This window comes from Rattus rattus, chromosome 13 (assembly GCF_011064425.1).
Source record: "Rattus rattus isolate New Zealand chromosome 13, Rrattus_CSIRO_v1, whole genome shotgun sequence".
Lineage (NCBI taxonomy): Eukaryota > Metazoa > Chordata > Mammalia > Rodentia > Muridae > Rattus > Rattus rattus.
The window spans coordinates 46,626,655-46,654,529 of NC_046166.1; the positions used below are offsets into that span (position 1 = coordinate 46,626,655).

The window sequence follows — 27,875 nt, forward strand, 5'->3', positions numbered from 1 at the left end:
TTATCTGTTAAACACACAGGCCAAGACTCGACATGCTCTGAAACGTCCAGTCATTGCACTTGTAAGCACGATGTAGTTTATGATTACTTATTTATGTATATATAGGTTTCTGGCCTACTGTCTGTTTCCAAGGAGTAAACTAACACAAGAAAGTGATACCTGGTTCTTGCCAGAGGGTCATGGTCACTGTATCATTCTCCTTATCTTCTTTCAAACTTGGTTTTACCCACTAATGTCTTGATAGATCTTTTTTGAATTTTAGAAGCTTTCAGATTATCTAACTCTAAACTATCTGAAGACTGTATTGGATAAAGGGGCGTCCGCCTCTTCTCATTATGAAGAGAAATAACATTATTTCTCAGAAACTTTAGAACTGGGCAAGACAAATGCTACTGGTTGGGACAGATGTCTGCTCCATGGATGCTTGCAGGGAAAGGCTTCCTCTGAGGCTGTGTCCCTAATGTGATTATGAAATGGACAGGCTCAGGGACAATTACAGTCATAGCTTGTGCTTGTAGTTGTACTAGGGGTTGGCACAGGGGTAGCAACCTGACCTGCCAATCAGATTGCAGCACTGGAAGAACTACACGAATATTCGCTGTCATTGTTTGTTCCTGCTCCCTCCCAGTCACCTTGTCAGGATTCAAAACAGATGACAAAAATTCTTGATAAGGCTAGGAAAGCAGTTAAATAACTTAATGAAGTAGATTTACTTTTCATTAGGTATGTTTAGCATTTTGTCAATGGCATATTATATCTTATATTTATCATATACATATACACATACATATCATATCTGTCTATAAGTATAAAGGCGAGACCCACAGTTTACCCATTATTAATTATTACGCGTTTGACCTGCATTCTACTTTCTCTGTCTCTTAAATGTTCGTTGCTTGTATGAGTAGACATTTATTTAAATACATGCTAAGTCATTTAGACAGATGTCTGCTGTACACTCTGATCTGTGTTGGCTGAAGTCAGTCTTGAGTCTCTCCAACTTCAACTCCAACGGACTGGTTGGAGTTATTTGGTCTGGCTGTCTTCTGCCCTATTCAAAAATGACACCAAATACTGCCTTTCCACCATTTTAGCAGTCGGATACAAGGACCTGCCAGGAACCTTTTAAAACTGTGTTGTGCAAACCGAGCTCAGGGAAGTGTTTCTCTGGGCAAAGGGGAGTTGCTGTGCCCTGCCCCCCAGGCTCTGCTTACACTGTTTGTTTACTAAGTCCTTCTGTCCTCAAGAAGGTCCTCCACAGCGTCAGGAGCCACTGCCATCCTGAACTTCTGCAAACTTGAGGCAGAGACTGCAGCTTTAGAGATTGGAAATGAACGGGTCAGGATTGAGTGATCAATCGCAAGCCAGGTTGAGCTGGCTCTGGCATGAGATTGCCTAACAGCAAAAGACACTTTTCAACCAAATCTAAGAAGCACATTTGGGGCAGTAACTGAGGAATTTTAAGGAAGCCTTGAGGTGGGTGGCCAGGTGAAAGATATACTATGCAAAGGGCAACAAGTAAATAAATGACACAGGATTAATTAATTAGCAGTAATATACGTGTACTTTTAAAATGAATCATGTATAAAAACGACGCACATGCATGCACTCGTGTGCACACACGCACACACACATGCACCCAGACACGCACATGCGTGTGCACACGCACGCACACACACGCGCACACGCATACACATACTCACACATAATAACGCCTGATCCCATGGTCATATGTCTACACAACAGTATGGACCCAGGGCAGGTACACCTCTCAAAAAAAAGTTGTTGTTTTTTTTTTTTTTTTTTTTAAAGTGATGCAATAGCTGGGAAATGTCTCACAGTTGCTGGAATTAACATAGCAAGGAGGAAGCTCGCCCCTGCACGGTGCCATTTGATCTCCATACATCTGCTGTAGCATGCACATGTTGAAACACACACAAACACACATACAATAAACACAATTTAAAAAATTAAATGATGCAAGGCCCTCCTATGTGGTACAAAAAAAATGTAGCTTTTTTTCCTTCATCCATCCTCTCATTTTACGAAAAATATAACTTTATTTTTTTTTTTTTTGGTTTAGTGCAGCATTTTTGTTGTTGTTGTTAAAGACCTAGGCTAATCTAGCAGGATTTTAGTTCAGATTGGTATATAACAACAGCAAAAAGCAAACAAAACAGGACCGTAACTGGGAATGAAGACCCAGCGAGTTTTCCACAAGAATCACTTTGCTTGGGTAGCACTGCTGTCCAGGGCGAGGACCCGCGGAATGAAGGTGGAAGCGAGCCACTGCGGGCGCGCCACCAGACCGACACGTTGACATAGGGGGCTGGACCAGGCTCTGACTGAGGATGATGGGTTTGATCGCCTGTGGTTTTCCGATTAGGCTAGAGAGGTACTGATGGGCTCTTAAGGGTCAGCGCAACCGCCGCCTTCCCAGAGGGTTCTCCAGGGAGATGAGAGGAAGGAAGAAAGGGGACCCTTCTAGGAGAGGCCAGGTATACCGAATGGTGACCAGCGCTGGGGACGATCCCTAAGGCCAAAAGTTAGGGGAGTTGCCAGGAAAAATCTCGAGGACTGTGGGTCCTGGGCGAAGGCGGTCAGAGGCCAGAGTCACTCACCATCTCCCAACGCTTCGTGTAGCAACAGAAGTCCGAGCAACAGCCAAACCTTCATCTTCAGGGCTGGTGACCTGCAGAACAGTTAGAGACTGCAGACAAGCTGCTCAGGGCAGGGCAGGGGCGCAGAGGGAGGTGGCGCCTGGGACACCACAGCTGGAGGATTCGGTTTCACTGGGGGAAAACACAATTTGGGGTAAAAAAAAAAAAAAAAAGTAGGAGATTGAAAAAAAAAAAAAATTCCCCATGTAATATGATCTCTCCTGCCCCCTGGTGGACTGGTGAAGGATAGCGCTAATGCCATGCAGTGGGAAGACTAGGAACTGGTGGTTGTGGCTGCTCCTTTAGGTCTAGTCAGAGCTAAGTAAGCACCAAGGCCTGAACCTGGTGAACCACTTAGGTCTCGACCTGATGAACCTGTGCATCTTACTGCAGGTGAAGTCAGTCGTCGTAGCGGTGGAGGGGCAGGGCTGTCTGTCTAATTGCAGTTAGAGGGGCTCACAGCCTGCCTGTTCCCACCACCTCACACTTGCTTTCCACCGATTCTCTAGATCCATGAGATGAGCAGCCAGGGTTGCACACCTCCCCGGAGCCAGCTCCTTCCATGTGTGAGCACTGGTGTCCTTGAGGAGACATGGTTATTTGCCTGAATGGTTCCTCTTTCTCAGAAGAGCAAACGGTACGGTGGCTTCTTCTGTTCATTGATTCTTTTCATACAATACATCTGGAATGCAGACGCCCCTCCCCCCACTCCTCCCAATTCTCTCCTCCAGTCCCCCCCCCACCCCCCCGCTCCTCCCAGGTCTTCCACATAGCTCCCTTCTCTCCGAGATCCACTCCTCTGTTTCCCTTCAGAAAAGAGCAGGCTTCCCAGGGATGGCATAACACGTTATGAGAAGTCTAGGCACAAACCCTTGCTTGTATCAAGGCTGGACGAGGCAACCCCGCAGGAGGGAAAGGGTCCTAAGATCAGGCAGAAGAGTCAGAGACATCCCCTACTTCCTCTGTTGGGAGTCCCACAAAAACCCTAAGCTACACGAGCACAGTACTTATGCAGAGGATCTAGCACAGACTCATGCAGGCTCTGCGAACGTTACGTGAGTCGCGGTGAACTTCTATGGGTTCTGCTTAGTAGATATTGTGTGCCCTGTTCTTATGGTGACCTGGACCCCTCCAGCTCCTAGCCTCCCTCTCTCTCTCTCTCTCTCTCTCTCTCTGTCTCTCTCTCTCTCTCTCTCTCTCTCTCTCTCTCTCTCTCTCTCTCTCTCTCTCTCTCTCTCTCTCTCTCTCTCTCTCTCTCTCTCTCTCTGTGTGCCGAGCTCCACCTAATGTTTGGCTGTGGGTCTCTGCATCTGCTCCCGTCAGCTGCCAGAGAAACCTATCTGATGGCTACTGGGGGACTACAGCGGCTTCTTGTATGAGCTTACCAAACGGAGAGCTTCAGAGAACAGAGAGGAAAGGAGGAATGAATTAGCAGCTGGCAGGAACAGTACGGGGAAAGAACTGGCTGAGGGGCCGTGGTAGAGGGGCTGTAAGTGTGGACCTAAGTCTAGAAAGGCATACTCCTAAGAACTCCTCAGAGTACGCTGGTAGGAAATGTGTGCCCAATGGGGGGCGGGGGTGCAGCATTATCAGGAGTTCTGGGCTATCAAAGGTCATTTGAAATTTTAGTCCTGGGTTGGGGATTTAGCTCAGTGGTAGAGCGCTTGCCTAACAAGCACAAGGCCCTGGGTTCGGTCCCCAGCTCCGGAAAAAAAAAAAAAAAAAAAAAAAAAAAAAATTTTTAGTCCTTCCTTATATGATTTTCGCCTATGGATTTTTCTACATACTCTTTTTAATTATAAATCTTAGTGTTTTCTATGACTAAGATACTTGTTGCTCCTTTTGACCTTATTTACTTTAAAATAATCCCTTCAAAGCAGTACACACCGTTAAGAATTTGCTTAGGACACTGAACATTATTTTTTAAATCTAAATACTGGACATCCCTTGCCTGTTCCCTAAATAAAGACATTTAACTTTTCAAAATCGTCTTCCATCTAAACAGAATCAAGATGGATGTTTGCAAAATTTACAAAATTATTATTTTTTAAAGTCAGATATTTCTTGTTTGGGGGGTCTCTCTACATTGCCCTTGCTGTCCTTGAACTCATCATATAGAAGCCGCCAGCTCACAGAGATCTGCCTTTGCCCCCCCACAAGTGCTGGAACTAAAGGTGGGTGCCACCACGCCTGTCGAAACAGATGTCTTTGACATTCTCAAAGCTAAGGTAACAGGGTAAAACAAGGATCCCAGCTACATAATTTTCTTGAGGCAAAAAGAAATGACCTTCTCAACATTTACATGAGTTGTTTATAGACATACCCTCGTGTCAATTTAAGTCAATTCAGAAACATTTGTCATGCAAGTCTGATTTCTCTTGGGCCGTGAAACTCATGGTGCTTACACATGAGCAAGTTTGGGAAGATCCTGGCATCTTGGAGAATCACCAATTAGAGAATGACAGAATCCTGAACCATGCCAATTTCTCTTTGATTTGGACCTCATGGTAGCCCAGTGGGCTGCTCCTGTCTTAAGGTTAAGAACATGTTTAGGTATCTGACAGTAACATAGTGTCTGTAAGCTATTACTAGCAAGCTTCACACAGCGACACAGTGTTTCTGACAACTTCTTTACTTTGAGCTGCATGAAAAGACAAATGGGGGTAACCGGCTGTGATGGTTTGTATATGCTTGGCCCAGGAAGTGGCACTATTAGGAGGTGTGGCCCTGTTGGAGTATGTGTGTCACTGTGGGTGTGGGCTTAAGACCCTCATCCTAGCCACCTTCCAGTCAGTCTTTTGCTAGCAGCCTTCAGATGAAGATGTAGAACTCTCAGCTCCTCCTGCACCATGCCTGCCACCCTTACCCTGCTTCCACCTTGATGATAACGAACTGAACCTCTGAACCTGTAAGCCAGCCCCAATTAAATGTTGTCCTTTGTAAGACTTGCCTTGGTCATGGTATCTGTTCACAGCAGTACAACTCTAAGACATGGGCAGATGGGAGTTATTTTTGTGTTTTGGAGAAATCTCTAAGTTACTTTGTGAAATATGTCCATTCAAATGGAGCATGTGTAGCATGATCCCTCAGCGATGCAGACCTTGAGGCCTTAGACACAGAGGGGCACACGCCAACAGGAGACAGGATATAATAGGGTCTCTTTGTCCCAAGTTTAAGGCTACCCTTGGCAACATAGTGAGACCATCACGAACAAAAAAAAAAAAGCCCTGCTGAAGAGACTTGATATCTGTCCAATAATCGTTGTTACATACAAGTAGTGTGTGTGTGTGTGTGTGTGTGTGTGTGTGATTTGTTCAGCTTGTACAATGTTACTTGTATATTTTCAGGGCTATTTGATAAGCAATTGTTGTTCTCCTCCCTGGAGAAAACTCAACAGGACCTAGTGAGCTACACAAAGGAACTTCACAATGGAATAAGGTGATCCAAGAGACCTATAATTTAGATGACTTAGGATTATGTTAGGAAGCTCTTTGAGCAGTTCCTTCCCTTTAATAGGCATAGAGTTATTATTGGGAAACGTTTATCTACTAGGCTGAAAAAACTTAATAAATTTCCCACTTACATACTAACCACTGTTATGTAGCCTGTTACTCCTTGGGTATTGCATGGCCCCAAATGCTCGGGCACTCAAGGCTTGGTCTCTAAGTATTGGCACTGGATCACCAGGGTACTGACTAGCAATGGGTTAGTCCATTGAGAAGTTAGTAGCTGGACAGGCTATTGGAGGAGCCCGGTTAAGGAGTCATTATGGATGTCTTTGCTTGACTCTTCCCCTTGCTCTGTCCTAGAAGCAGGCTGCCTGTAGCAGCCACTCCTCTACTGCACCTTTCCTCCATCATGCACAGACCCCAGAAACGTAGCCAAGTGACCATGGATTGAGACCACAGAAACCATGGGCCAAAATGACTGTCTCTTCCTACGACATCCATGTGTGTATGTGCATGTATTCTACAGAAGGGCACACAGCTGTGAACATACACTTGGGAAGCAGATGAACATATGAGTGCTTTCTTCTCTCTCCTCACCTTATTTTTGAGATCGTCTCTCATGGAACCCAAGATTACCTACCATTTGGGTTAGATCCCTGACTTCCTAAGGTTTGCCTGTCTTCACCCAGAACACTTCCTCCAGTTGTGGTTTTATAGGGACATGTGGCCAGGTCTAGCTTTTATGTGGGTGCTGGAAATTACTACCTAGGTCCTCCTCTTCACAGGACTCTTACCCACCAAGCCATCTCCACACCTGCTTATCAAGCGTTTTCTATTGATGAGACAGAAGGGCTTTCTGAAGATCAATGTCCATGTAATAGCAGTTGAAGGGTAACTTGGGATATGGGATCTTTTGATGGTATGCTTCTAAAACCAGCGGATTATTTTCATTATGGATCAGGAGGACTAAAGTTTTGTGTACATTTCTCTTCTGTCTCATAAGACTTGGTGGCCACGGTGCTGGCCCTCCGCGTATAGTAACATAATAATAAAGTAGACTGCATTGTGATTCAGAGCTTTGAAGGCCCTTGGATTCAGAAAACAAAGACAGACAAAAGCTCCTCAAGTGTAAGTATGAAATGTGTCTTTGTTTTGTGTGATATATATGCGTACTAAATCATCGTAAGTCATAATAAGGTTTATTTAAAAACACATGGTTACATCATAAAGCATATATTACAACAGTTAAAGCAGCAAGTTTTTATTTACAAATTCTAAAAAAAAAACTGAGTCCAACTTTGCATGTAAAAAGGAACACCAATTGTCATTAAAAACATCAAAATTAGCTACTAAACAACACGTTCTTTACATTTGCACAAGTACTTGCAACAGGATACTTGTAAGGTTCTGTAGACGTAGACGTTCTGGATGGTTTTAGGCCTCTATGCACAACTGCTATTAAATATGACAATAACAAAATAAGGCAATGGGGCAGCTTGGCACTGCCAGTGGACATGATGCAGCGTGGGTACAGGAGCCCACCCTGCAAGCAGCACGAAGCCTTTTGCCATCAGGGTCTTGGTGATGTACTGCTCACCTTGACGCTGTGTACCTGCAGGAAATACAGCAGGCCAGGCCCTACCATGCCAGTTCCAAGTCATGGCCACCCCCTTCATGAGTCATGAATATTCCTTGGTCCTTATTCATCTTAACACACTCATGAGCTGTTTGGAACTGGAGATAGGGATCTCAGATATTCATTACTTCCTGCTCCATCGCACTATCTATGACACCAGCAGAGTGTAACAACAGACATCCACGCACTGCAGGCTGCCTGGCTGTGGCATCAACTGGGGTCTAGGTAAGCTCTATGGTCTGTCAGTGGTCAGAAAGGCTGCCTAGAGACCAGATACGGTGGCAGTGCTGTGGCTGTGGGCAGGAAGAGACGGGTGCAGAGCTCCGTCCAATAGGTGTAAAATCAATTATGCTTACGCAACAGAATACATCTGAAACCAGTAAGCCCACACTGTGTGGATATAAACAATCATGAATACTACAAAAGCCAACACCTACACCAGGAATACAAGAGTAGAAGCAGGCCTCTTAAAAGCCACAAAGCTGTCTTAAATTCTTTAAAGATAGGTACACCAGGAAAACAAAGTCTTAGCTACACAGAAGCCTTATTTTCACCTCTCTGGCTAAGACTATCTTTGCTAGTATTATTGACTGCATGAATTTCAGCCCTTTTCCTTGATATATAAAGTAGAAAATGTACAGAAGGCATTGCCTGCAGAAGGCACTATTCTGGTACTAGCAAAAAGGACAATTAACGTCACTTATCTAACCAGCCCCAAGCCCTACACATTATGTGAGTGTGAATCATTCATGAAGAACACTCTTAGCCCAGCCTTTTACAGTGCTGTTGAAGTTGTATTCCCAGGACTATCACTTGGAGTCTATCTGGGGAAATCTCTAGTAGTGTTGTCAGGAAGCAAGGTTTCAGTGTAACCTTATCATCTAGGTGGCAATTTGGGGATACACTCTGTTTATTTTTACACTGTAACCCCCCCCACACACACACACGGAGCACACATGTGCACTCCAGATATAAGGGAGAAGGTAAGGTGCCAGAATTCCTTTTGCATCCTTAGCACCGTAAGCTAAACCAATTACATTTCTTCTTCACCTGTGCTAAAATGTTCAAACTTATTAAACGATTTAGTGACAATTATGACTCTCGGTGTTTTGTTAGAAAACATTTTTAAACAACTACCTGCAAACATTGAGGACTTAGAAAACTTTTTTGGCTGAAATAAATACTTTAGGAAAAATAAAATTAGATAACTTTTATTCTCTAGGGAGATGAGTCAGAAGCTGGGGTTGTTTTTTTAAAATCAATTACAGTTAGTAATAAAGTTAACATCAACAATAGTTTCAATGTTGCTTTTACATATTAATGTTGATATATATGTTTATAATATTTTGGTTATTTAAATAATATTAATAACAATAATATGTCAGTTTAATCACTAAGGAAATTGAGATTAAGATATTAGAGAACATCTCAAGGGTTCTAGTAAGTTTTTCTCAGGGGTTTCTAAACTTGAGATCTCAAAACCACCCTTTTAAATGTGCGGCTGGCATGAACTTCATGTGCTAGTTCACAGGCTTTTGTAAAGGCTATAATGGTAAAGTGCTATTATGAGACAATCTCACCGAAAATGCCAACAGCACAGTTCTCAGTGTAAGAAGTAAGGAAGGAAGGAAGAGAGAGAGATAGGGGGTGGGAGAGAGAATGAAATCCAAGTTGCTTTTTTTCATCATGATGAATACAATGTGCAATTATTTGAGATTCTGGGTGTTTGCTCGCTGGTCAAATCTACACAAAATATTTTGGTGATCCCAAGACAGACTAGGACATTTTGTACAAGGTGTACTGTACTCAAGTGTAGGACTGGGTTGGCACCGAGCCGGTAGTGCTGGCATTCAGTGTGTGTCAGAAACAGTGCGACAGAAACAAACAAGAACGTCTCAAGGCCTCGACTCCTACTCCATTCAGATTCCCAAGCACCTGTCATAATACACTAGAGTTTAGTGACTTCATATTAGAAACATGATAAATATGTCTTAAAGAATCTATCTATAGAAAAAATATATAATTGTATATCTTAAAATAGCTTAAAATCTAAATTATCTATCAGTATAAAACATTAATCTCTCTCCACATCAATTGGGTTTTTAAAAATCTATGTAACAATATCATATCCAAAGCTCGTCATAAACTCAACACACTTACACACTGATAACCAATCCCCCCACGAACACACAGACACATATATACATCACACATACATATGTTAATGTGTTTATAAACACTATACACATACAGATATGCTGTCCATTCGGTTCTTCACAGGAAAGAAAGGGCATGGTTGCTGAGAAAGCGTCTCTTCACAGACATTCATGTTTCCAACGCGTTGCGGTGTGAACATTTTGGACTAGATTCTGCCCCTGACCGAACACAGTGGGCGCAATAATTGAGGTTGCCTTTCACAGTCTGAATGACTCTGTTTTTGTTACAGTAAGAGATCCATGGATTCATATGTGAGGCCGCTCACATTTCCTGTGTGAAGGGCACTGCTGTAGCAGCAAGGATTTTTATTTAAATTAATTTTTTTGAGAATATTATATATAAGTAAAATATTTTGATAATTTCTACCTTCTCCTTTCCCAATGCCCCCCACTCCTTGTGAAATCCATAACCTCTTCTTTATTATTGTTACATAGTACGTGTGTGTGTGTGTGTGTGTGTGTGTGTGTGTGTGTGTGTGTGTGTGATCTGTTGAGTCTATTTAGTGCTGCCTGCACGTACAAGTGTTTAATGTTGACTCTCTGGGATTAGATAACCTATCATGGGGCTCCTCCCTGATTCTCCCTTCCTGAGCAGCCATTAATGACATCACAAATTCCTACATCATGCCTACAGTCCTTCCCAAAATATTTTAGCCCTTCTTTATCCTATTCCTCCTCTGTAAAGCAAGCAGTTAGAAAGAGCATCTGGCCTTTGGATTTTAGCGCACACACCCTGGAAATTTTGGAATGTCAGCACTAAGTTCTGGGTCAGGGATGCATCCCCTGACAACCAGGAACCTTATCTGAGAGATAATCACAATGACTGCCTGCTTATGCCAAAACAGCACCAGTAAAATAAATGATCTCTCAGAAGAACTGTGGGAAAGCAGCCACCTTCCTTATCCTCAGACTGTGCAGGGCAACTAGCATTCGTGGGGTATTGGGAGTGCCACACCTATGAGTGTCTAGCTCTAGACTTATCCAGTAAACCATCTAATTATCTACAAAGTTAATTCATAAGGAATAAGAATGATTGGAGGTTTATAATCCACTATCTGAGAACCCTATAAAGTAAAAGTGTAGCAATCAGAGACTCTTAAGTGTAAAAGTTTATTTAATCATATACAAAGGTCACTGTGCTTTTAATTCAGTTTGGTTATTTAGCTAGCAGTTTTATGTAACTGTGTTCTGAAAGTAATTGATGATCTGTTGTTAAGAGGCTTCGTGTGGTCCTTTAAAGGCAAATGAAATAAAACTGCGAAATAGCAAGGCAGTGGTGGTGCATGTCTTTAATCCCAGCACTTGGGAGGCAGAGGCAGAGGCAGAGGCAGAGGCAGAGGCAGAGGCAGAGGCAGAGGCAGAGGCAGAGGCAGAGGCAGAGGCAGAGGCAGAGGCAGGAGGCAGAGGCAGAGGCAGAGGCAGAGGCAGAGGCAGAGGCAGAGGCAGAGAGGCAGAGGCAGGTGGATTTCTGTGAGTTCAGGGCTAGCCTGGTCTACAGAGTGTGTCTCAGGGCTACACAGAAAGACCGTGTCTCGAAAAACCAAAAAAAACCAGACAAATGAACAAACAAAAAACCCAAAAAAGAAAAGAACAACAAAAAACCAAACCAATGGGATGGGGTGGGTATGGGGGAATCTCTAAACATTTCTAAAAGAAATATCAGAGGTAAATTAGGTCTAAAATCCTTTAACTGGGCTCAAATGCCCTCTGATACTGAACTAACGGTATTTTCCTATGCCCCTTCATCTGCATCTTTTTTTGGTACATTGTAAAAATAGAATTTGCTACCACATTCATTCCCATCCAGATCAGAGGATACATCAGAAGCAAAAGACTGAGTTTACTTGATGAAGCAGCAGACACTGAGTTGTGATTAGGTATGAAGTAATGACCTGAACCATTCTATCCAATGCGTGATGTGGAGGCCCATTCTGCCTTCGGTTTCATTTAAAAACAGGAAACCAATCCAAGCATCTGTGTAAGTCTGATCTTTGGAGGCCACGGGGACTACTACCATTCTCTGGCTTAAAGGGTCTCAAGTAGGGCCATAGACCCTTTCCCGAGACCTTCACGGGACTGAGGGGTGTATCGCTTAAGCAGGTGGAGGTGTTATGTTTAAGGACTGAGGCTCTCAAAGACAGGATCGCCATCTCATGTCAGAGACTACCTCTCCGTCTTGTCGTATAGGGGAAACAAGCACTCTCCTTGGCCACTTAAGAAAACTGTCTTAGCAAGTAGGAGAAGAATATACAGAAAGGGCCCATTCCTTATCCCTTCCCCATCCCTGACCACTGTTAAACATCATGACAGGGGATGGCAGCTTCAGTACCTCCAAACTGACGGTCATACCCTAATAAAGAAAACCACCACCATTTCCCCAACCACATAGGATGTATACAGAATAACATTTCTATTCAGCAATATACTGTTTACTAGCATGTGCAGTACATGCCGCCAGTTACTGCACTGGAATCATGTCACAGAGTAAGAACCGACAACATTGAACACTCGCGTTCCCAAGCACACGTGTACGCACACGGACATACTGTTTTGGGGATACGTATCACTGAGGAGTGCTCTCAGGCAGTCTCCCCAGACACATAATCCACCATCTGAAGAGAAGCTGTCCGGAGGAGGAAGTATAAGTTAGGCAAACCGTGGCTGCAGCAGACCCATGACAACCCAGCACGATGGTGGCGTCCTGCCGTAGAGTACTCATTGTTAAGGCATGTGTGGTAGGGCTGCGGACCGGCATCAACATTCACTTGTCTTTTCATGAAGTATGAAAGGCAAGCTGAGGTTTCTTTGGTGATGGTCATTTGCCTGCATGGCAGACTTTTCTTCTGCTGCTGCATTGACGTTGTCTGGACAGACATCTTCTTCTTCTTCTTCATCCCTGGGGTTACCCTCCAAGCTGTGTCTAATGCCATAGGCGAAGTAAATCAGAAAGCCTTTGGGGAGAGAAAGCGCATCAGGATGTTAGGTGATGTTTTAATGTAGACGATTTAATACAGTAAGTCTTCCCCCTTTCTTTCTGTGCAGCCTTAGAAAAAAAGAATGTGTGCGTCCAGAATATAGAAATACAACCTGCTCAGCCTACTTTGTTACCCGTGTGGATATGTTTCAGGGACAACCACTCTGCACTGGACAACCAGTAAGGGGGCTCATCCCCGGGAGAGGCTAACTCCCCTTCTCCCAGTGGTCATTAGTAGTTGCCCGTAATTTGTAGAGGCTATCACCTTGAGAGTAGGTGCATGTGGGGGTGGTGTGGGAGGGGTTAGAGGAAGGCAAAAGAGGAGGAAAAGTAATATAGTTATGTTTTAATTTAAAATATATTTAAATAAAAATATAAAAACTTTAAAAAGAAAAATAGAGTGTGAAGGACAGACATTTGTGACACCCCAGCCCTATAGAATATATTTTTTCTCTCAAGTCTTTTTTTTTTTTTGACAATTATGTGGAGATTTTCTACTTACATTCTCAAAACTCAACAGATTAACCATAAGCAGAACGATAGGTAAGACAGAGGCTTACATTACCCACGAAACCCTAGCACAGGATTATTGCAGTCATGCTCAGGTAGTCTGGACAGCGTGCCCAGCGTTCACAATGGACACCCTTCTTTCTGTTACTGTCAAATGGGACACAAAGGACTTTCAGTAGCCATGCTCACTGCAGGGTAAAGGGGACAATGTTTCAAATGTCCTTAGAAGAGAATCGCTTACAAATACGTATTTTCCTATGCTTTAGTTCCATTTTAGAAAGCCAGGTAAAACTTTGGCGTTCGTTGTTTTTGACTTTTCAAGGGCTTCCTTTGCTCATTCATAAGTTGGAGAAGATAAAAATTTGTGTGAACCCCAGGGTTACTGAGAGATTTGAAATTAAACCAGCATCTGAAGGGCTGGGGATATGGCTCAGTGGTATCCCAGTGGCTGAGGGGCCTGAGATAGCATGTGTGGGGCCTGGGTCGGTTGAGCTCTTAACACAACAGAAAAGGTGAAAGGAAGGAAAAGTAAAGAAAAGGTGTCTGAAAACATAAGGAAACAAAATGCTGAGATGTTCTAGGAAGTTGGAATGGAAGGAAATTAATGGAGCTTTCAGTCCTGTATCCACAGCCCACAAAGCTAGGTGAACCACGGACTAAGAGGCATTGCACGACCTACCAAGCGCCATCCAGATGCTGAATCTGACCCAAGTGTCCGCGCTTAACTGGACCATCAAGTAAATGTTGACCAGGATGCTGAAGGCCGGCAGAAACGGTAAGAACGGGACCTACAGGAAGAAACATCCCTTGAATACAGTGTTACACAGAGAATGTATTCTCCAAGTTATGTGGCGGCAGCGCCAATATCTGACCTATAGTCCTATCGTGTCACTAAGCTTAGGGTCTCATAAAAAGGACAACCTGACTAAACACCATTCCTATAGAAAGTAGTGAAAGGAAAATCACTTTCTCATTACTTGCTGAATCGGAAAGAAACAGCGACACCTGCAGACCCCATCAAGACAGCCCAGGGCTTAGGTATCAGGGTAGCTGAGAGTTCATGGCTCTCATCCAGCCATCGACAGCAAATGCCTCTGGAACTCTAGGTACCTATAGCATCCTGGGGGACCCTTTGAGGAAGGGCTGCTCTTACTCAAGCCTCTGCCTAGTTCCAGTGAGGCAGGGTAATTTAGTTTGCAAAGGGAGGCACTTGGTGGGAATAAATCCTCACAAGAGGGCTCTAATTTTCTGAAAATAAAACCCTCAAATTATCTTCCTTCCTTCTGCTATTTAATTTTAATTTTTAGTACTTGGGAATAAACCCATTTTCCTAATACTGTAGACTGTTCAGCACAAGATCTGTTCATTGTATGTATACGTGTATGTATGTATGTATGTATCATGTATGTATATATGTATGCATGTTTAAGTTCTTGACAAAGGGAGTAAGACAGTTCATGTGTGGACTCTGACTAAAACGAATCCATCAAAGGACTCTGACACTCTCGTTCACTGCTTGGTCTTGTTTAGACCAATACAGCACACACAGAAAACACACAGAAGTGTACACAGCAATTAGGATTCTAATCATTATTGCACATACCATGAAGGCTACTTTTTGCTGATTCTGTGGCTGCCTCCAAATGGTCAGGATGACGGCAGCGCAGAGGACAAGGAACAGGGCGAGAAGAGTCAGGCTCCAGGCTTCCAGTCTGGCGATGGCCTGGACTCCGTACGTGGTCAGAATACTCAAGCCGGCGATGAGGAAAGCTACGGTGATCAGAGCAGAAAACAAATGGGTTCACGCCCTTCCCTTGTGTTCTCAGTCCTAGTGGGCTGTCCTGGTGCAGCGGCAGCCCGTATTTCATAATCTACACTGCCATACCGATGTCCCGCTGCTCTCTCCGTTGGGAAAAGAGAGAGTCCACTTCGCCCGTCTAAGGATCTCGCACACGTCCTCATTTCTGATTTCTATCCATCTGGCACTAACAGCCTGCTTTGTGTGTCATGTGACCAGGGGCCCTCATTTCCTCTTCGCAGACTACAGGATAGGGTGCTTTTGGTGGTGCACAGCTTCCAGAGTTTTTCATATGAGAAATGGCAACCTTACTTATATTAGGCTATTATAAAGATTATTTGTGAGTGCAGACAAATAATATCCCATGATGTGAATCTTTTTCATAGTCGAGGTAATGCCAGGCTTTGTCTGACCTCAAGTAAGCAATAAGAGCAGCTCCTACTCGCTCTTGGAGAGACCTACTCTGGTTTGCCATGAACTCACTGTACCATCCTGGGGAGCAAGGAAAGTCCCTCAGTACCCCGAGTGTCCAGAATAGTCCCAGGCACATAGATAACACCCAGACGCTACTCAACATATGGATGATTACGTAACCTCAGCTGAGCACACACATCTTTCCTACTTGGTTCCTCAGTGCTACTGGGATCCAACTTCATTACCTGGCCTGATTCTTTAACATAGGGAAAACCCCAAGCCAATGAAATGTGTCGGTTTGTCATTCTGCCACTTTTACTGTAGGGACTTCTTGCTCTTGTGTGCATGTGTGGGATGGTAGGAACATGTGTGCCATAGTATGTCTATAGAGAACCAAAGATAATCTTGGATGTCGGCCGCCACCTTCCACCTTGTTTGAGGTAGACTCTTATTTGTCACTGTGTACAGCAAGCTACCGGCATGCAAGCTACTGGGAGATTCCCTTTCTACCTCCCATCTTGCCAGAGCTATCTTGGTATTACAGGCATGCACTTCCCCATCCAGCGTCACATGGGTCTTGGAGACCTTAACCCGGAGCCTCACATTTGACCAGCACCTGCTTTACCCACGGAACCATCCCTCTTGTTCATAGATCTTCCTATGACCTCACCTCCCAGAGTCTCTGTAGGTCACATCTCACACTGCTGATATATCCCAGGGCAGTGTGAGGCCACATGGACAAGCACTAGTTCTGCATCCACATCTGCGGGGCCTGTCAACATCTGCAGTGAAGACTTACCCAGGAATCCCACCAGGAAGCTCACGAGGGAGGCTGACTGTCGTGTGGGCAGAGCGGAGGGGTTGAAGAGGGTTCGTAGGCTGAAACCCTGTCCTTGCAGCATGGTGACCTGGGACTCGCTCTTCGAGGTCGCATTGGTACATGACTCCAGGATTTCTTTCTCAGGGGTGTATTTGGGCTGCTCATAACACAAGCCAGGTTGGTACCTATTCCCAAATAAACATTGGTTGGCATCTTTAATCTCATTGGCCCAAATGAACCTATCACCCAGAACTCTTCGGTGAGACAATTTACACAGTGACAGTGTGGGCAGTCAGGTGACACTCCTCATGCCTCCAACACACAGTGTGCAACTCTGATCCTTCTCACTGCTACTTAATTAGAAAGTTGTACGGTAGATGCCAAAAAAAAAAAAAATAATAATAAAGTTAAAATTTAAAGGTGAAGCCATTAGGGCGACAGGATGGTAATGTGAAGACTTGGCGGCCCAGCGGGATTCTGAGTCACAGGAAGAGCATAGAACCAGCCACCGACTATGGAGTGCACAGTCTCTTTGGCTTGCGATTCTAAGGCTGTCATAGTCAGTCCCCTTGGCCATGCTTCTTTACTGCCAGCCTGATTTATCTAGCTAAGCTCGCACAGCTACTTGGCCACCTAACTAGAGAACCCGTTTCCTGTTGTTTGTCCCGTTCCTCTACAGCTCGCCAGGGTACCGCCTGCTTCACTTCCTAGTACCCGCGGCCCCTGCTTACTTCAGAAACACTTCCCCTTCATGTAAAGAAACACAGTCACTAAGGCGAATGCCAAAGGAACACAGAAGGAAGTAACAACCACCTGACAGCACCTTGAAGTCTTTTTGCACTCTGGTACAAACGAGTTCACCCTGCATTGTATGCACACATAAGCACTTAGCATTTCTTTCTTTTTTTACTGGTTATTTTACTTACTTACATTTCAAATGTTATCCCCTTTCCCAGTTTTCCCACCACATACTCCCTCTCCCTCCCCCTGCCTCTGTGAGGGTGCTCCCCCACCCGCCCACCCACTCCTGCCTCAATGCCCTAGCATTCCCCTATGCTGGGTCATCGAGCCTCCACAGGACCAAGGGGCATCATTTCTTAATGTAGATTTATAATGACATTCAAACAAATTCAAATGCTACAGCTTTGTATCCTAAAGTTGGAATGGTTGTCTATTTACTGAAATGCCAGAGTTTACTGTCAACAAAGCCACTGAGTGAATGTACTTCATCTGTGTCCCTGTTCACCTACTGACGCTCAAGCCAGCTACGCTTTCCTCACGCTTGGCAATCTATTCCGTGAGCATCTTTATATCTGTTCGTTGGTATCTGTATCCTTGATAGGTCATGTACTTGAGAATAGGTACATGCATTAGGAAGATACACACTTATTGACCTGGAAGAATATTCAGGATATATTGCTAATATAACAATGACTACCATGTAGTAGCCAAGAAGAGGGCTCTATTGGTCAGTCTGCTAGTATTTAGAATTCTAAAAAACAGAACATGTTTCTATAACTGCACATGTTTTAATAGATGGGTGTCAAACTGTACTTGACTCTTTGCTAACGGCCAAGTCTGCTCCCGTACTCCATGTTACGGATTTTAATGGCAGTTTCACGTTGGTGAAACTGCTCCCTTTTGGAGTTCCCACTGTGTCTCCTCCCCACACTCCACCCAGTACACACCCTTTAGAACCAAGAGAGGCTCACCTGAGAATGAGCACACAGGCTGCGACCAGAGAGTAGGCCATGAGGGTGCCAATAGACATCATGTCCACGAGAGCCTTCAGGTCAAAAAGAAAGGCCATCACAGCTATTGGGAAACAGACAAGGAAGTGAAACCGAGGCCTCTGGTGACATTTCTTACAGTTGTTCACTTAGTCAGGGGTAACTGACTGACAGTTTTCTGTTTTGGTACCAATGGCAGATCATGTTACATCATAACATGTTTTCTGGGACATGCAAACTGCTACCACTAAGTCTTCAAAGCCCCTACCTTGTTCTTTAGGAAACACTAAATACAGCTTTGATTATTTAAAACCTGGCTTGTCCAAGAGTGAAAATATTATATGACAGAACACTGTGTTTTGGGGTCTCCTAAGGTAAACAAACGCTGCCAAGAAATGTCAGAAGCTGCTGTTTAAATCATAAGGAAAGTTTAGGCTTCTCTGTATGCAAGTTATTTAAGTCCTTTAAATTCCATCTGTATCATGTCACATATAACTCAAAATGTTTTAAATCGTCTTTACAAAATAACACTCATTTTCAATGAAATTACATTTTGCACCTAGAGTAAACTCTAGTCAAATTAAAGGCATAAATTCTGGAAGGATGATTAGATGTGATGGATTAACTTATCATCCTGCTCACAGGATCCCAGCATTGAATTTACCACACAGTACTCCCCATCTTTGTAAACAGAGAACACCACATTCAATATATATGGTGCCCTAGGTCTATTTATAAGCGTTATAGTCTATGAGCTCACTTTATCTTCAAGTCAGTGATCATAGGAGGCGGAGGGGTTTTAGTTTTATAAAGTGGAATACTTCTTTACTTCTTTATTATTTTTACTAAATCCAGCAACTTCTCCTGGTTTGCTTTGGTGGGATTATCCCTGTCTTATAGACAGACTGACTTAAGAAGGGTTAAAATGGTTAGGGCTTTCTTGGCCCTACAACCCTGTAGTATCTCATTCTCTCTCTGAACACGCACCACAGGCCACAATCTGTAAACACCTCATTACTGACATACTTATATATTTATATAATGGATTATTAAAATTTCAGCATGTTCGTAATGACCACAGATAGCCAAATACTAATTACTCATATGAACTCTCTGATCTAAGTTTAAAAATGCAAATCTGGGTGTGAGAATGGAAAATATAAAATACAATCCTTTAGAAAGCATTCTACTGTTATAATACTTTGAATTATCACCTCCACTCTCTTATTATACTGCTAAATTGCATCTTTCCAAAGGAAGGAGAAAGTTAAATTATCTTTAAAATTGTAGACTCAAAGTAGAACTATTAATGGGAAAGACTGTTACTTTCTGAGGAAGTATTTATTATGACATGCGTTATTTTTACCATCACAGTGAACTGTGTGAAACTGACTTTACAGCACCTACAGTCGTGGCTCTCCAGAGGCCTTTCCTAATGCTATGACTCTAATGTCATGGTGACTCCCAACCATGAAACCATTTCATTGCTACATCATAAGTGTAATTTTGCTACTGTTATGAATCATATGCTATGCAGGATATGTGATATGTGACCCCTGTGGGGTTGCAGCCCACATATTGAGAACTGCTGACGTAGCAAAATCTTTATTTTTACTGGGACAAGATTTTAAGCCTGAGAAAATAAGTGATTTTTCCAACATGTCTCAAGTGTCAGATTCAGAAGATGGCTGCCAGGTGAAATTATTTTGACAAATTCTCCCTTACCTGAAAAAAAAACCTAACTGGATGTTTAACAAAACATTCTTGATTTCAACTTCCCAGCACTTTAGAGTCTCAACAAAGTCAAAATGTTTATTTGACCATCTACTCCCAAGCAGTTCCTCCTTATATAGCTATAGAGCTTGTGCACTCCTTCTCTTACTTCCTGCATCGGGACCCTTACTTAATACCATCCTCTGTGTCTATACTATCCCTGGAAATTTCCACATGCTCTAAGAATCTGGCCAGACATAGTTTACATGGACATCATAGCATGTCAAAATGTAGGCAGTCTGGAGCAAAATGTATATGTCAAAACTACTAAAAGACAAGTAGGCTCTGAATGAGGGCTGAGCAGTGTGGGCAGGCTGGGCAGCCCACTGCACTGTGGGTAGTCAGTGGACACTCTGGGCAGCCCACTGCATTGTGGGTAGTCAGAGAACGCTCTGGGCAGCCCACTGCACTGTGGGTAGTCAGTGGACACTCTGGGAAGCCCACTACATTGTGGATAGTCAGAGAATGCTCTGGGAAGCCCACTGCACTGTGGGTAGTCAGTGGACACTCTGGGCAGCCCGCTGCACTATGGGCAGTGAGAACATAGAACTACTTCAGATTATCTTGACATTTCTATTCTTATATTAGATTAAGAATTGGTAGCATTTAGCTTTTCCAAAGTCTTGCAGTCATTATTTTAAAATTAGTACTTCCAAAATTAGGCAATTATTCAATTTAGGTATTTTTCTGTGCTCAAACAACAATTTTATGTGCTTATTCATCAATTAGGAGAGAAATACATAGAACGTAATGGAGAATCATTAACAATACTTTGCACATTTGTTAGATGCCTGAATGGTTATCATAGTAAAATAATAGAATTCCCAATGATTAGTGAAGAATGAATTTAGTGTTTCACCATCACCGTAATTGTAAGATGTTAATTCCAATACTCAGATACAAATTTATCCATGATTTTGTCTTTAACTTACATGCACAGCATGCAGACCCTTTTTTTTTTTTAAGTCCATGCATGCGCCCAGCACGGTTTAGTCCAATGACGGAGAAACCTATGATTGAAAAGCTTACCAGAAATGACCCCTGCAGTCATCGTGGCAGCAACGGGTGACTGCCTCTTACTCACTCTTGCAAGAAATCTAAACAGTAAGCCATCCCGGGCCATGGCAAACAGAATGCGGGGTAAGGGGAACATAGAACCCAGAAGACTAGAACAGAAAAATTCATAATCCAACATGAGTTGAGTATTATTCTCTAAGGATACTTGTAGGTACACAAAGACATGAAATTAGGAAAGACACAAAGATATTGAACTTTATGTTAATCAAAACAGAAAACCGCCTGTCCACATTTCCAGAGTTCTTCATGAAAAATGATCCCCCTTTTCTTAGTAAAAGTCAACTCTCTCACCTGCCACTGCACCCGATGACAAAGTAGCAATTATTGGTGTCTTCGTTTTGGAATTGATTTGAGCTAGACATTTGAAAAGCAACCCATCCTCCGCCATAGCATAGATTACACGAGGCATTGGGAAAATGGATCCAAGAAGACTGAGTAAAAAGCAAAGACATGCAGTATGGCAAACACGTTCATGCAAGACCACACCCAGAATAGAGACACAGTGATCGTATAACACGCCGCATGACGGCCGGGGGCGCATACGGTCTTAGAGGGCACTACGGTTGGGCATTTAAACATGCCCGACAGTAATGGCCACTGTGTCACTCTTTATGCAGATATTTATTTGCCCAACCAAATCATAAGACCAACAACAACATTGCAAGTCATTTGATTCTACCCATGATTGTTAACTGAATTAAAAATGAATTAGACTTGGCGAAAGTAAGTGAAGTGTCAACCACTAAAATGTCTTAGTGTTAATAATTCAGAAAACAGAATTCCCCAATTAACAGGAAATTAAAAAGATCAAATCAACTTTATGTCACAGCGAGCCACCCGTTTATGCAGCGGTTACATATTTTCATATTACCACGATTTTGCATCCTATAGATGTATCTTTGACATATGCAATAGCTCTAAGCATCAAAATTATCAAGGTAAAGAATGGCTAAAGAATTGAACATATTAGAGGTGTAGTATATAGAAGGAGCTACAAGTGTTAGTACCAGTGAGGTTTAATGTACAATTTTTGCTTAAGATACACTGAATTATTTATGTTTATTGTTTGTGTCACTCCACATATGATTCTATCGTAAAAGTAACTATTTGAGATAAAGAGGTAATATATTTGATTTTAAAAGCCTATTGGGGGGATGGGGGGCGAGCACGGTGGCTTATACCTGAAACCCCATCAATTGAGAAGCTGGGTCAGATGATGGCTAGCCTGGTCTTCACAGTGAGTACCAGGTCAGCAAGCCCTTGTCTCCAAAAATACCCATCCTTTTATCCTTTTTTTTCATTACTCAGAGAATACTTTATTAATTTTTGTCTTCAAACCTACCTAGATAAGACCATTCATATTTAATGTGTTATGCTTGCACAAATGGAAAAGAATAAGTTCAACATTTCTAGGTCAATATGGCTGTTGGTCTCTGTACAACAGAGTTTCCTGAGGGGGAAAAATTTTTTTTTCCAAAATTGACAGCATAACTACAGTTTCTGAAACTCAAATTATATACGGGTAAGGACCGACCATAGTTGTGTGCTATGTATCAATGGCTGATGTAGCCGTAGGGGAACCTTTTTCAAGATCATGGTGGCACACGAGTTTTACAGTTTGAACTAAAACTGTTCGGAATTCTTCTTAATGAACCACATTGACAGCAGATAACTAAGAAACCCAAATAAGTAATTCCTAGACTCACTTAGTACTAGGAATGGAAACTAGAAGCACTTTTGAAAAGAAAAGAAAAAAAAGCCATGTTGACAAATTATTTGAAAAATTTTCTAGTTTCAAAAATTTGAAAATTATTTTCAATTTAAAAAAGGAATGCTCAGGCCAAAAAATTCTTTTTGTGAGAATACTGTGCTATGATGTGTGGCCTGAGTGAAATGTTCTGTTTCAGACACGCTAGCTAAACATACGAGATGCTCTGGAAACCGGAGACAAGGGCTGTGACGTGTTAAATAAGGGGCTACTGAAAATCTCAACATTTGACATTCAAATTCCCTTGTCTTTTTACAGAAAGCATCTCCACTGGTAATTTGAGAATGGTAACTTCTGTTTTTTGAATACATCCACTCCGATCCTCACTTGAAGGAGAAGGGCTCAGCTTGTCACAGTTAGAAGCACATTTATGTTTAGAAAGGACGTGGCACATGGCTTCTAGCCCCAGACACACGATGGCTTCATGGAGAACTGCCCAAAGTGTCAAGTCTGTGCATAGTCTCCGACTGACCGAAACAATGTAGACAAGGCCGATGTCAATAGCATGGCCACCCCAACATAACATGAGATTATTGTGTGACACAGGTATTTGTATGTCCCAGTGGTATGCATATTACTACTGAAGCTTATACCAGCATTATCTTGGGGGAGAAAAAACAGCTGACAATGATCGTGTTTTTGTAATCACTCAAGTTTTTTGACAGCAATTCTGGGCACATTATTCATCGAGTACATAGTTGTTAATGTGTTCCTCCTGTTAGGATATTTTTAGAATATACAAAATCAATCTCGTGGTTGCAGTGGCTAGGGCGCCAGGGCCTTCAGAGCGCTAATCAAGCAGTCTATCACTGAACTATCCTCACATCCCACAGAAGCAAATTTGAAGACATTGACTACACTTTGCAAGAACCCCAAGAGCCCAAGTCCCAGGGGCGGTGCAATGTACCTTGTTGATAAGGCGCAGAGGGAGCCTGCGGCGACAACGTATTTAGCAGGACCCCATCCGACATATTCAAATGCAACAGGGAGTGGGCTTTTCTCGTCCAGGAGGTAGTAAGGCATCATAAGTGTTAAAGCTGCAGAAACCCCAAAATAGGCCATAAAGCAAACAAGTAAGGAAGTTACTATTCCAATGGGAATAGCCTTTTGGGGATTCCGGACCTCTTCGCCTAAGGAAACAAACAGAAGGTTTGCATGATTGGTAAAGAATTAAATACATGAGGGACGTCTGTGACCAAAGCCTCCCCTCCTCTGTGGTCTCCTCTGCTTTTGTCCCTTGTTCCTTCTTAGTGGGTTCTTTGTTTCATATAAAAATTCCCTTCTCTTCTTGAGGATACTGTGCTATTAACAAAAATAGTCCAATAATGAGAGGGAAAAAAGAAGGACGGAGCATACGGGTCTGTTTCCCAGTTGCAGAAAGGTGGGGGGAGGGGGAAGACACACGAGCACTCTTCAGTATCTAGGTCTAGGATGACAGTTGATGTCATTTGGGAAAACAGCTGCACGGGTATTCTGTAAGCTTTGGAGTTTGAGGGCTTCGCATAAACTCATTCCATCTATTTACGTGAAACTTCAGATTCCATAACAAACATTAGAATATCCTTCTTGCAAGACTGGCCTTTGAAGCTCTCCAAACGGTCAGTTGCAAGGCTCTGCAACTGGGAAGTTAGAAAGACTCTGGCCTGAGGACGGTGTCATTTGGAATACAGAGGAAAGAATTGGTACAACTTGTCTGCTGAATGAAAAGATAATTCAAGGTGATAACTATCTGGAGGGGACAGGACCTTTAGCTAAAAGATTAAAGACAGAATTGTGAGCAGCATTTGGGATTCTCATCACATCAGCCAGATAGATGTGCTGTCTTAGGTGATCTTTATACTATTCTCGGAGTAGGTGCTGCTCTTGACCCAACAGAAACCGGCCTTCTGAGCGTTTTAGCCAAGTGGCTTTTGTATCATATGCAGCATGGGTTGCAGGTAGATGAGAAGTTAGGATCCTTCCCACCCTACACCTCATCCTCTTCCCTTGATCCTTTGCTGTACCTGTGGCCGCCCCTGTGGTGTTTGCTTCTACCTACCCAGGAGTTATCATCCTTACCGGTTGTTGCAATGCAGTCAAAGCCCACAAAAGCATAAAAGCATGTTGCAGCACCAGCCAGCGTCCCTGTAAAGCCATAGGGCATGAAGCCGCCAGCCCCGTAGATGCTTGTTCCGTTTTCAGAAGGTGGTTCTCTGAAGAAAAGGACAGACAGTGTGAGCCGCTTCAGGGAAACTGTACCTTCTGGTAATTTCTCTCAAGCTTTCCAATTGTAGGGAGGCTGTTGCTGCTCACTGGCTTCTTGAAGTTAAGTTATATAAAACGAAAACTTTATTCTGTCATCTTGTTCTGGAGAATATGGTAGACTCCCTCACAATGACCCTCAATGTCACTGGCATACAACTACAGGCTACTCAATGGCAAATCCAAAGGTCTGGTCCAAACTCTCTCTCTGTGTCTCTGTGTCTGTCTCTCTCTGTCTCCCTGTCTCTCTCTGTCTCTCTGTCTGTCTCCCCCCACCCCCACCCCCGTGTTACAGGTTCTCACTATGAGTCCATATTAACTTGAATCTGCATTATAACTCAGGCTAGACTTAAAGTCCTGTCGATCCTCTTGCCTTGTCCTCCTGTATGCACAACTGTGTGCTGATTTGCATAGTGTGTGCTGATTTGCATAGACCTATGCTAGAGGAAACACACAGGCAAGCAGGATTTTGACCTCAAAGATGCCACATGTGAGCCATGCTCTACAAGAAAGGCAAAAAGCTTTATCTTCATTTCCCTCCTAGGACTCAATTTTTAACATGAAACAATAAAGGCAGACTGTACCTCTTTAAAATTCATTTAGGGGCTGGTCACATGACTCAGTATGTAAAAGCATTTGTCACCAAACCCAGCAACCAGAGTTTGATTCCCAGGACCAGAAGAAGAAAATCAACTCTTGCCAAGTGTCTTCCAACATCCACAGACATCTCTCTCTCTCTCTCTCTCTCTCTCTCTCTCTCTCTCTCTCTCTCTCTCTCTCTCCACACACACACACACACAGAGGAGTGGGGAGGGAAAGAGACACATACACGTACAGACGCACAGATAAGCACAGATACATACACACAGATACATGGCTGGACACACAGTTACGCACAGATGCAGACACTCATCTTGGTCCCTCGCACACATTCTGAACAAATAAACAAGAAAATAGAAAAAAAAAACACCACAAAATTTACTTAGAGGATGGTTCACAGAGAGAAACATAAGCCCATAGGCTTGATTAATCACAATGGAAGGTTAGTGTTTTACCATATATTAAAAACTACGAAATTCATAGATACTATCTTTTCCTTATCAGGATAATCATAAATTATATGTATCAATAAAAAATCCACTTACACCTTACGCCATGTAATACATACTTCTGTAATTTTATTTTTGCTTATGAAACTAATGCCACTAAAAAAACCAAAATGACTTCAAAGATTATGTGTGTGGAGAGTTCAAGACAGGGTTCCTCTGTGTAGCCCTAGCTGTCCTGAGATTTACTATAGACCAGGGTGGTCTTGAACTCAGAGATTCTCCTGCCTCTGCCTCCTAAGTGCTGAGACTAAAGCCTCATGTCATCATGCCTGGCTTCCAAAATTCTTAAAAGCCTGAAAGCATGCAGAGTAACTGATTGTACCAAAGGAGAAATTATTCAAATATTCAAATCAAATAGAAACAATCAAGATACTCAAGTCCTTAGAGGCGGGGAGCTGAGGGGCAGCAGAGGTGAGGTTCTTCCGGTGCTGAGACTACTCTGGGCACTGAGGTTCAGCCGCTCAGCTAGAAGAACACCCCTACCTTAGGATGGGGAATCGATAGGAGAGGAGCTGTGTTCTAGAACCGTCCCCCAGCAAGATCTCAGACAACAAGACTGAGGACCGTTGCGCTACAGAGAACTTTCGAGTACTCTTAAAACGCAACATAGCGAGCTGAGAGGGCAGGGAGAGGGGGCGCTACACAAGTGGGACTAAATATTTTACCTGGCACTTGCTGATATATTCTTGAGAAACTCTTCACTGATCTTCCAGTTAGCCACATTTCCTTTCACAAACCCAGCCACCATGACAAAGAGAAGGACCAGGATATTAATAGCTGTAAAAAATTTATTCACCCAAGCAGACTCCTTTACTCCAAAAGATAAAAGACCTGTGGGAACAGAGAAGGCATCAGTGTGGGCTCCTTGCTCACAGAAAAGGCAATGCTATCCCTTTGCCGAGACCCGCACTGGATATTACTGTATTTGTATATTTACCTTACATTTCTTCAATCGTTACGGCCAGCTCAGTAATTAGTCACTTTACTGTGGGGCAATGCCTTTGGGCACAGAACTGATTTTGGTGTCTGGAAGGATACTGTACTGTGCTCACACTCAAGAGATTTCACATTACCTATGTAAGCCTAGTTAACTATGGCTATTGCTACTAAGGTAGACACAGACAGAAGACTTACATTTGAAAGGCTGTCCTTAAAAGCTATTCCAGGGCTAATATTAAAAAGTCCGATCCTAAGTCTGCCATGTACTTTCTGACCATATCACCAGAAAACCATTCGTCTAAGTGCCACGCCAACAAAAGGTTCTGTTAAATCTATTCTCACCTGAAAACATTTACTTTATACTAGGAATGTAAATATCCCATTCAAGTAGTTGGATGAAACCGAGCATTATAAAGATCAATTCTGGCATCCCTGCAGAATTCTACGCATGCACATACATAGATTTCTGCAGCAACGAATTTGTCATCGGGTTAAGCAGCTGCATGACATACTATGTGTAGATAGTTTCATCCCTTATTTATAGACAATTAGGTCACTCTTGGTTTTACTTTATAAACAGCACTGACATCATTGCCATTTTATAAATACCCTTCTGCATTTTATAACGTTTCCCTTGCAAATAGTCTTTTATAAAGTAAGAGTGTATGGGAGGAGTCCTCCCTTGAAGCTTGGCGAATCCCATGGAAGATGGGGCAGAAGAATTGTAGGAGCCAGAGGAGTTGAGGACATCAGGAGAACAT

At 43.0% G+C, this 27,875-nt stretch overlaps 1 protein-coding gene across 2 annotated transcripts in view; it reads right to left on the reverse strand.

Moving 5' to 3' along the window:
• Positions 1 to 11,544: 11,544 nt before the first annotated feature.
• Slc7a2 (solute carrier family 7 member 2) overlaps positions 11,545 to 27,875 on the reverse strand; it is a 53,752-nt gene continuing 37,421 nt past the window's right edge. The window contains exons 4-12 of one of the 2 annotated variants that reach the window (XM_032918848.1): positions 26,841 to 27,006; positions 24,884 to 25,017; positions 23,733 to 23,955; positions 21,349 to 21,488; positions 18,190 to 18,292; positions 16,457 to 16,662; positions 15,049 to 15,215; positions 14,125 to 14,233; positions 11,545 to 12,912 (exon numbers count right to left, since the gene is read on the reverse strand). In XM_032918848.1, coding sequence (XP_032774739.1) covers positions 12,716 to 12,912; positions 14,125 to 14,233; positions 15,049 to 15,215; positions 16,457 to 16,662; positions 18,190 to 18,292; positions 21,349 to 21,488; positions 23,733 to 23,955; positions 24,884 to 25,017; positions 26,841 to 27,006 — 1,445 coding nt within the window. In that variant the 3' untranslated portion in view covers positions 11,545 to 12,715. Of the gene's footprint in view, positions 12,913 to 14,124; positions 14,234 to 15,048; positions 15,216 to 16,456; positions 16,663 to 18,189; positions 18,293 to 21,009; positions 21,147 to 21,348; positions 21,489 to 23,732; positions 23,956 to 24,883; positions 25,018 to 26,840; positions 27,007 to 27,875 lie in introns of both variants that reach the window. The other variant, XM_032918849.1, reaches the window with a different exon arrangement.